The sequence below is a fragment of the Merops nubicus genome, unplaced genomic scaffold (genome assembly GCF_000691845.1).
Source record: "Merops nubicus isolate BGI_N331 unplaced genomic scaffold, ASM69184v1 scaffold11191, whole genome shotgun sequence".
Lineage (NCBI taxonomy): Eukaryota > Metazoa > Chordata > Aves > Coraciiformes > Meropidae > Merops > Merops nubicus.
The window spans coordinates 1-9,921 of record NW_008587604.1 but is presented as its reverse complement, the minus strand read 5'-3'; the positions used below and the strand labels follow the sequence as shown (position 1 = coordinate 9,921).

General features: G+C 53.8%; 2 protein-coding genes across 2 annotated transcripts; one reads left to right on the top strand and one right to left on the bottom strand.

The window, feature by feature from the left end:
• Positions 1-20: 20 nt before the first annotated feature.
• LOC103781268 (40S ribosomal protein S8) lies at positions 21-3,917 on the top strand. The gene is made up of 7 exons (XM_008948978.1): positions 21-26; positions 111-114; positions 603-709; positions 1,007-1,106; positions 1,918-2,093; positions 2,915-3,044; positions 3,760-3,917. The coding sequence occupies exons 2-7, from the start codon at positions 111-113 to the stop codon at positions 3,867-3,869; spliced, it is 627 nt and encodes a 208-aa protein (XP_008947226.1). The 5' UTR covers positions 21-26; the 3' UTR covers positions 3,870-3,917.
• Positions 3,918-7,220: 3,303 nt separating this feature from the next.
• Positions 7,221-9,526, bottom strand: LOC103781269 (bestrophin-4-like; the record flags this gene model as incomplete). Its single annotated transcript, XM_008948979.1, is given in 8 exon segments — positions 7,221-7,359; positions 7,531-7,670; positions 8,015-8,091; positions 8,176-8,331; positions 8,654-8,712; positions 8,714-8,912; positions 9,411-9,468; positions 9,470-9,526. Coding segments are annotated over 8 exon segments (885 nt in total), but the record flags the coding sequence as incomplete, so codon positions are not given.
• Between the last annotated feature and the right edge of the window lie 395 nt (positions 9,527-9,921).

The following is a 9,921-nucleotide window of genomic DNA, read 5'->3' as shown; positions in this document are numbered from 1 at the left end:
GCCCCAGTCTCGGGGGTGCTGCGGCCGTAGGGATCGGGGGCTGTAGAGAGAGCAGTTACTTCGGGAAGCCCTGCGGGTGAGGTGGGGTGTCTCGTAGAGAACCCTGCAAGATGGGTGGACGGGGGTGGCCCTGTACTTGCGTGGGTGTTGGGGGGATTATAGTGAGAGGAGGAGGTGGGGTACGAGGGTGAGATGGGCCTTGTGGGGTCTCTCGGGTCCAACAGACAGGTAGGATGGATGTTTCTCTCTATAGATTACCTGCTAGACCCAGAGGATAGCATCGGGTGGTGTGCGCCTGGTAGCTTGGGATGGGGCATTTCCCTTAAGGTGCCCAGCACGTGAGGTGGGTTGGGAAGCTGCTTCCCAAAGGGACACACATCAGGCATGGCAGAGGGAGTGTGGAGGGAGTGCGTCTGCTTTTTGGGAAGGAGGGTGGAGCTTGAGGCGGATCTGAGTATCAATGATGAAGCTTCTCTAACTGCTGCATAAGGCTGAGTGCACTGTGCGGATAGCAACCTTGGAGAGCTGAGGACTCAGAACCGTGCCCTGTCAGAGCCAGGTGGGCTCTGTGCCGTGCTCTGACCACACCACTCTCCATTCAGGTATCTCCAGGGACAACTGGCATAAGCGTCGTAAGACTGGGGGCAAGAGGAAGCCCTACCACAAGAAGAGGAAGTATGAGTTGGGGCGACCTCCTGCCAACACTAAGGTGGGTGATTTGCGGTGGGTGGTCACTAGGCATGTTATCAAACGTGGGTTGTGGGTTTTCTGGTGTTAGAGGCTTAAATGTGACGCTTTGTTTTATGAGTAAAAGGCAATTGGAGTGATGAAAGTTCTACCTTAGGTAGATGCAACAGACCGTTTTGGTCACTTACCGTGTCTGCCAATGCTAGGGTGCGTCATAGTTACACTGACCACATTGCCTTTGAGCTTAGGGCTCTGCTTCTGCACAAGCTGTGCAGCACCCCAGCTCCGACAACAGCCTGGTGTTTGGTTCTGCCCGTAGATTGGCCCACGCCGAATTCACACAGTGAGAGTTCGTGGTGGAAATAAGAAGTACCGTGCCCTTCGGCTGGACGTTGGCAACTTCTCCTGGGGGTCGGAATGTGAGTACGCCAGGAGGGGGCTGTCCCCAGTGAGCTGCCCTACAGCACTGCTGCACTGGAGGGGTGGCGATGCCCGTGCGGATCCGTAGGCTGGGTTTGAACACGGCGGTGGCTGTGGTATAGGGTCTGCAGCAGCATGCATAGTGATGATAACTCTGACCTTATGTGGCCTTAGGAGGCTGGGATGTCTGCTAAGCTCACAGTGATTGGAGTGTCATAGTTACACTGAGTGTCATGCTCATGTTACATTCCTGCGCGGATGGGTGGGAACTAAAGAGGGGCAAAAAACCTGAATGTAGGTATTGCTTCATAAATGCAACTGTTCTTGCATATTGATGGGTACTTGCTACAAGTTTGGTGCTGCTGGACCACAAGAGAGAGGTGCTGAGGGCTTTTCTAGTGTTGCATTGTTCCCTTCATCATGGTTTGACTCGGTAGCTCTAGGATGCCCATACAGGTCTGAGCCCTGTGCGCAATGCTGGCTGGAATCTGCTGAGGCATCATCCAATCCACAACTTGTTTTGCATAATGTAGTTTTATCTGAGATGAGTTCCAGCAAAGCCACAGATGCCAGTTTTTCATTTGGAGTGAATCTGTTTCCAGCTGTAGGCTTCTGTCCCAGCAACAACAGTCGGGCTGATGAAGAATAGAAGCATCACGTAGCTAAATGTAATTCAGTGCCAGGGAAGCTGCAGGCTGTTCGGTGGGGTGATGAATGTGTGATGGTTTGAGGGTACGTGTGAGATGCTGTGGACTGTATTCCCAGTTATCTGATCCCTGTAGGTTTGAATTCATACTTTTCTTTCGAAAGGCTGCACTCGCAAAACCAGAATCATCGATGTCGTCTACAACGCTTCTAACAACGAGCTGGTGCGGACAAAGACCCTTGTGAAGAACTGCATTGTGCTCATTGGCAGCACCCCCTACCGGCAGTGGTATGAAGCCCACTATGCTTTGCCCCTTGGACGCAAGAAGGGGGCCAAGCTGGTATGTCTGGGGGTCTCATTCTGACTCCTTTCAGAGCAGAGTCTGCCGTGCTAGAAGCAGTTGGTCACCAGGAGTGGGCAGTGCCTACCAGAATAGGGCTGGGTACCTATCGGTGATAGTGTTGGTTATCAGGGCATTGCACCCATTTGTGCACAAGAACCTGCCTGTCAATCTCTGGTCTTCTAATGATGATACCTTTGTCCAGTTCTGCTACTGAATGGAGAGCGATGACAGTGTATGATGCTGAGGAAGACTTTGCAGGTCAGGCCTTTGTGCTGGGGAATGAGATGGCTGCGGTGAGAAGCTTGTGGATTGCTAGCTCAACTTCAGCATGTGCTTAAGTGTCTTTAAACTACCCAGACCTATTGTCTTCAATTTGTTGAAGATCCAGAGCCCACACTGCTAGAAGGTGTTTAACCCCACCCACCCTGTGTGTAGCACTCCTAAGGTTGTCTCTTTGCATTAAAACTGGGCAGGGCTTGTAACCTGTCTGCCAGGGCGTTCAGCACCCCTGAGTGTGACACACGCTCATTTTGTCTGGAGAGGGAAAAGGAATTGTCTTTTTTTTGAGGAGGATTAAGTAATAGTGGAGACTGTTGCAGTTTCATGTGTCAAGGAGCAGTGCCTTTCTTGACCTCAAGAGTGAAATGTGGCACCTAGTTCTGTGAGGTTGAGGTATTTATACCTCTGTCAGGTATGACCTGGGAGTCATGTGCAGTGCTGAGAATACAAGGGTCTCCTTGATGCTAATGGAGACCACCTGCTCTAATAGAAGGTGGCCATTTTCTTGACCTTGTTTTCACTTACGGTCTTGTTTTCAGACTCCTGAAGAGGAGGAAATCTTGAACAAGAAGCGTTCAAAGAAGATACAGAAAAAATACGATGAGCGAAAGAAGAATGCCAAGATAGCAAGTATTCTTGAGGAGCAGTTCCAGCAAGGAAAGCTACTTGGTGAGTCCCTGGCAGCATCCATGTGGGTGTGGTAAGGGAGTCAGGGTGCAGGCAGGGTGACAGAGCAGATCTTATTCTTGGGACCATTTGAAGTTCTACTTGCTGTGGTACAGCAAACTGCAGGATGAAAGCAGTGAGGTCTTCTCCATATTTGCAGGAATATCTTCTGGGTCTTGGATGTTATTTGTTCTTTAATCTTTTCTGGAGATACCCCACTTGTGGTGAGAGGGGGAAGTCTGTTTTTGGAGGTTGAATTGGTACTTGTCCCAGCCAGGCTCCTAGAGATGATAATTTCTGGTTGACCTTTGAGAAAAATAGTGTGGCTCAAGACTTGTAAAATGAGGAAGGACCTATAAGCTGCACTGGGTGTCAGAAAAATGTTCTACGAGCATGTAACAGCTTTGAGTGGCTTCAAGTTCTGGGGAATAGTTCAGTGTTCTGAAGTCTTCTGGTGATGAGACCTTTGTCCAGTTCTGCTACTGAACTTGAGCGATGACAGTTTGGAGATCTGAAGAGGACTTCGCTAGAGACTTAGTCCCACTGAGCAGGTTCAAGAGCATGATGCCTCAGGGGACTGAAGCCAGCACACAAACTGCTGTGTCTGTTACTGGTCACTTACTGGTCCATGCTTTTGCAGAGAGGCTGCCTGCTCTGGTGGTTTCACTTCATGGGGTAAATTATTAAACTTCTTTAACTGGATGCCTTCTCCTTGCAGCTTGCATTGCCTCCAGACCTGGACAGTGTGGCCGAGCTGATGGCTATGTGTTGGAAGGCAAGGAACTGGAGTTCTACTTGAGGAAGATCAAGGCCAGAAAAGGCAAATGAATAGAAACTATTCTGCTGAGGGAACGAATAAAACCAAGAGTCTGCTACAGGCAAGGGTTGTGTGCTCATTTGTGTCTGCAGGGTGGAGGGGGCTGGCGTAGCTCCTGCCTGGCAAGAGTGAAGAAAGAAGGATCTGTCCTGGAATCCCTGAGTGCTTTTGTGTCTTCAGGCAAGCTCTGATCCTGCATAGTTTCAGCTAAAACATCTTCCTAGGTTCTAGGACAGTTACCTACTGGACCAAGTGGGTGTGGAAAAGAGTTGTCAGACTTGGCTGAAGTGGAGAATTTCCAGTGCTGGAAACCTGCATGCAGGAGGAAGGTGGAGGTGTCCATCCCTGCTAGAGTTCTGGCTTTCTGGGAGCTGCTGGGGTCTGGCTGAGCATGTGTCCCCCTTTCCCTGTGGTGTGTTAGGTCAGCACACCACAGCGGGGAGAGGTCTGTCCAGGAGCAGCTCTGCAGTGCTGTGTTTCTCAGACTGCATTTGTGCTAAACCTGGCTCAAAATATGTCTCTTTAACACCTCCAGCCTCCACTTTCCAGACTGCACGCTCTCAGGTCCTCTGGTTCAGGCCAGCATGGCCCTTTCTGCCATCACCTGGTGTTCCCTGTCCAGTTGTACAATTGCCTTCAGGCTCTGGCATCTTCTTTTAACCCAGCTTGGCTGCACTGCTCAGTGACCAGCTGGTCTGTCCCTGACCTCCTTGGTCTCATTCCGGTGCAAGATAAATCCCTTCTAGCAGAAGGGCCAGGCCCTGGTCATGGTCTGTCCCTTTCGAAAGCTGGGTACAAACTCCAGCTTCCTGCCCTGTCACCTGTGGTGGGATTCCACAAAGCTAGGTCAGCTGTGATGAACAAATCTTTTCTGGATGTTTTGGGACGTGTGATGTCATTCCTTAGGACTGCTGTTTAAGGAAAGCCAGCATGCTGGATATCTGTATCTAGTCAAATGGTTTGGCTGGAGTTGAGAGTCCATGTAAGGGCTGCTCCTGGGGACATGGAGGCAGGCCAGACTCAAACATCTCATGCCTGCCAAGTGGGTATGCTGCACATTTCACCCTACTTTGGTGTTTTTGGGAAAGCCTCATCTATGTAGGAACACTCTGGTGCAAGACAGGCTGCCTACAGCCACAGCTTTTTTAGCTCTGAACTGGAGGAGGTGATCTGTGATCGTCTTGCCTGAAGCGGAGCTGTGGTGAGACACGTGTATCTACTGCCTGTCTGACTGTGCCCCACAAAAATAGCTTGTGCTGGGTGTTTTTAAGTTGCTCTGTGATGCTCTGTTCCTGTATGTGGCAGCAGGAGGTGCCAGCAGGCTCAGGTGCCCTGGGCAGTGTGGGCTCATCCTGTCTTGCTGGCAGGGAGATGCAGGTGAGTCTGTGCCACAGATGGAGACACACCAACCACATCAGAAAGTGGTACTTGTTATGTGCCCTTGCAGCCCAGAAAGCTGGTCACATCCTGCTTCAAAAGAAACCTCGCCAGCAAGTGGAGGGAGGTGATTCTCCACCTCTACTCTGCTGTGGTGAGACCACCTGGAATACTGCATCCGGCTCTGGTGTCCTCGGCACAAGTAAAACCTTTCAGCCTCCATAGGAGGATTCCCACACTCGGGCACACGTGTTTCACCAGAGAATATTGGCAGAGCTGTTGAACAACTTCCTTTCCAGCAGGGCCTCCCTTTCCCAAAACCACCTTTCCTTTAAAGCTCCCAGCTCCTCCCAGGAATCTAGCCCCACTCAACTGCTGGACCCATTAAATTGTAACCACAAGATCATTCTCTGGATTGGACAATATGACATGGGGCTGAGAGACACAGTGAGGGGCAGCACTCAAGAGGATGAGTGACCTCACTTGGGTTATGCTGCCAGCTGCTTGTTATATGAAAAGTAGTTTTTTTTCAAATTCAACCCTTGCATATCTACCTGCAGAAGCGGGTAAAGGTCCTTAGATCAGGCTTGGGCACCTCATTAACCCAGCCAGACTAAAGCCATGCTTAAGCCCAGCCCCTGCACATCTTTTTCAGGCTGAGTGCCTGGCAGGCTCGCCTGCTCCCAGGCAGGTAAATCCCTGTGCACATCCACAGAGCCGTGCCAGGGCTGGAGCAGAAACCACACACCCTGCAGCCAGGCCAGACAAGGTCCTACAGCCTGCGCCACCATGGGAGCCAGGTGCCGCCCACCCTGGCAGTCTGCCACTGTCCTGTGCTGCTCTTGTTCCCACAGGCTGATGGCTGCTGTTTCTCAAAGCAGTAACTGAGCAGCACATACTGATGAATTAGCCATAGTCCTGCTCGTCAGGGGCCAGGCTTACAGCGCCTGCTCTGACACCAAATTGGCACTTGCTCCATAACCCTCAGTTTCTCCTCCTGTACAAAGTCCTTCAGAAACACTCCAAATTCTGTTTGCACTTTGTGGAGGGCGAGGAGAGAGGGAACAAGCTCAGAGGAAGCGGCTGTGACGCATTCTCCCAAGTGCCGTTTATGGCCTCTGCCTCACCTCTCTGGAATGTAGGCGTTGCTGGGGAGCAGGGAGAAGTTTACCCCAGATCACTATGGAGAAGAAACGTGCTAGTGCAAACGTCCTGCCCAGCCCAGGGACACACACTGCCAGGGACTCCACAACCTGGCTGGTGGCATTTGGGCATGGCTCTGTCTGCAGTGCCCACAGGAGTGCAGACCCAAGCTTCAAGGCAGTTGCCAGTGCATGCCCACCACGGTGTAACCACGCTCCTGTGGCCATCCGAGTGGAATTGGAGAATGTTTTAAGGATCACTTCCAACCCAAAGGTCATCTAGTCCGAACTCGCTGCAGTGAGCAGGGACATCTTCACTGGAGCACATTTCCCTTAGCCCTATCCAACCTGACTTGGAATATTTCCAGGGATGGGGCATCGACCGCTTATCTGAGTAACCTGCCCCATTGTTTGACCACTCGCCACATAAAATACTTCTTCCTTCTCTCTAGTCAAAATCTCACCTTTTAGTTTAAAACCACCACCTCTTGTGTCTCAACAGGCCCTGCTAAAAAGACTGTGCCCATCCTTCTTATAAGGCCCCCTTTAAGTACTGAAATGATACAGTAGGATCTCCCTGGGGCCTTTTCCAGGCTGAACAACCCAAACTCTCTCAGCCAGTCTTCACAGGAGAAGTGCTCCAGCCCTCTCATCACTTTTGTGTCCGTCCTCTGGACCTGCTCCAACAGGTCCTTGTCCTTGTGCTGAGGATACCAGAGCTGGATGCAGTACTTCAGGTGATGTCTCACCATAGCAGAGTAGAGGTGGAGAATCACCTTCCTCCTTGAGGTAAGGGGAGGGGAAGCCACCCTCTGCCCGGGGGTGTCACAGGTGGGCGTGTCCTCAGCTTCCCTGGCCAAAGTCTTTGATGCTTCTGGCAGGGGATGCAGCAGCAAAGCAGCGGCTGAGCAGAGGCGTCTGGATGCACGGCATGCTTGGCGAGGCCTCCACTGGCTGGCTCTGCTCCACATCCTCACACATGCTGGGGGAGCCCAAGCAGGGTGATGGGGACAGGCTGCCATCCTCTGCAGGGATGCTCCGCACCACTCACTGCCTCCGCCCCGGTGCATCTGGAAGCAAGGAGGAGCTCCACAAGGCCACGTCCCTGCCCCAGCAGCTCATCCATCCAGCAGCTCATCCAGTTGGCAGCCACCAAGCCCCACAGAGGCTGGGCAGAAGGGTAGAGAGGGGAGTGTACATGTCCAGGTCTCCCTGCTGCTCCGGCTCTAACAGCTCCAGGAACTGCGTCCCCATGACACAGAAGGCAAAGGAGTAGATGGTGATAGTGACAACCTGCCAGGAGCACAGATCAGCCCGTGGCAAGGATAGCAGCCGAGAGGGACACTCGGCACGGGAGCAGCGAGGATGCAAGAGGCTTGGCTGGTCACTGATGCTCTCATGGACTTGAGGCTGAACCTTGCTGCCCCAGTGCCCAGGCTCCTGCACATCCCTGCAGGGCTGGGAACCAGCAGCTGGGCCAGAGCCAGCACCAGACTCAATGGGGGAGTAAAGTGCTTTTAGGAAGGGGAGTGAAATGCTCCTCATCAGGGTGCAGGGAGGAGGCTGTAGGGCACCTCCGCTGTTGGGTAGAAGGAGCTGGGGTCTGGGTTCGTGGGGCCCATGGGGCTCACCGCTACCTGCATGTAAAGCAGTGGGGTGCTGATCCAGTCGTAACGGAACAACGTGCTGCACTTGGCCCGGTAGAGGTTCAGCTGGGCAGAGAGGACAAGGATGGGTGACTTGTGCCTTGCGTGAGGGCCCCCCGGCGCCTGGTCCCCATGCAGCCAGTGCTGGCTCGCATCCGTGGGCAGGCGAAGGGCCACATCACCACGAATGCGGCCGTCCCGCCGGGCCTGCGCTGCCAGGCTGGTGAACCACATGCAAGGGATCCAGTACTCCTTGAAGTCGGAGTGCAGGCTCTCAAACTTCCTGTGTTCATCCTGCATCATGAAGCCTGCGGTCGGGCAGAGGCTCAGCACCATGGTCCCCATGTTGGTGGGGGAAAGACCTTTTGGGGACCATCCCCAGCAGGAACACAGGGACTTCCAGGTGAAACTACAGCCCCAGGAGACAGGCTCTGGGCAGGGGGGACATGGGGCTTTTTGGGGGTGAATATCTGTGTAAGTATGCCACCCTGTGTGCGGGGTAGTTTGGGGCAGAGATTCTTGCAAGGATCTCCAGCCCCTAGCACACCCTCCTGGTGATGGGGACACATCTGTGGCCCCCAGCTTTCGCCCTATGTTGCAAGTTGTCACGCCCAGGGCTTAGCTCCTCACCCGCTTCCACCATGTGGTCCATGGTGGGGAAGCGCTTGAGCACCCTGGTGCTGACAGTGCAGGATGAGGAGTGCTGACAGGTTGGCGTAGCGTGGGAGGGTGCGTTGCAGGGTCTGTCCCTTCTTGTCCTTGCTGTGGACATTGCTAGAGGTGACACACATGAGCTGGTTGGGCAGGGGGATGCGAGTGTACTGAGCCCACCACCAGTTCACAATCAGGTTGACATAAAAACCCACAGCAAGAGACAGCACATCAGGGGCTCAGAGGGGCCAGCTGGCAGGTGGAGGTGAGGGCTAGCCCATGCCAGCAGAGCTGCCGTGTTTCCAAGGGGGACAGATTTGTCTCTGGCTGAGAGATAAAGTGCACATTGTGCTTCCCGTTGGTTTGCCCCTACCCAGGGACAGAGGTGGGGATGTCCCTGGCTCTTTCCTGCCCTTGTCACAGGTGGCATAGGGCAGGACAGCCATCTCTTGTAGATAAGCTGCCCCTTTCCTGGGCAGGGGGAGGAGGGTGTGCAGAGCAGGCCGAGGGAAATCACAGCCTCCTGCTGGCATGCCCAGGGCCAGGGAGCTGCACTCAGCAGGTTCGGGAGCCAAGTGCTGCCCCTGGGATGCCAGACTCCTCCATTCCCCGCTCTGTTGGTGTCCAAAGGATGTTTTGGCTTGGTGTCAGGATGGGCAGTGGGGGCATCCTCAAACTGCCAGTGCAGGGGAAAGCAGAGTATCCCAATTCCCAGGTTCAGGGGAGGAGCCCATACCCAGGATGAATGGCATGGGGATGAGGTCCGTGGAGCGGTTGCAGTATTGAGCCTCTTTTGGTGTGGAGGTGCTTCTGCTCCTCGGTCAGCAGCAACCTGCTGATACCCAGGGATGGCTGCGGGATATTTCTGGAGCACGGGTGAAAAGAACACCCATCGCTGCTCAAGTCCTCACTGCCAGCACCAGGCAGCCCCTGTGGCTATGGGCCGGGCTGTAGCCCCTCAAGTGGCTGGCTGGGATAGCTCAGCACTGTGGCAGCTCCTTTGTGTCCCTGGAGGGCACTTGGGGACAGCATGAGCTGGGGCACACTGGGATCCTATACCTGGCAGGGGGTGGTGGAGGCACAGCCTTTAAGGCTGGCACGGAACCACTTTCCCAGGCCCAGGGAGGGATCATGAAGGGAAAAATTCCAGCAGAACATAACACAGTAGGAAGCATCCGTGAGTGACAGCAAGACATGCAAGGAAACCATCCCATCCTTGTCCCCGACCCACACGGGGGCTGGGGCTG

Bases quoted from the DNA above. Each gene is read 5' to 3' on its own strand.
- LOC103781268 (XM_008948978.1), top strand. The intron at 1,107-1,917 runs GTGAGTACGCCA...TTCTTTCGAAAG, and splicing joins CTTCTCCTGGGGGTCGGAAT to GCTGCACTCGCAAAACCAGA. The intron at 2,094-2,914 runs GTATGTCTGGGG...TCTTGTTTTCAG, and splicing joins GCAAGAAGGGGGCCAAGCTG to ACTCCTGAAGAGGAGGAAAT.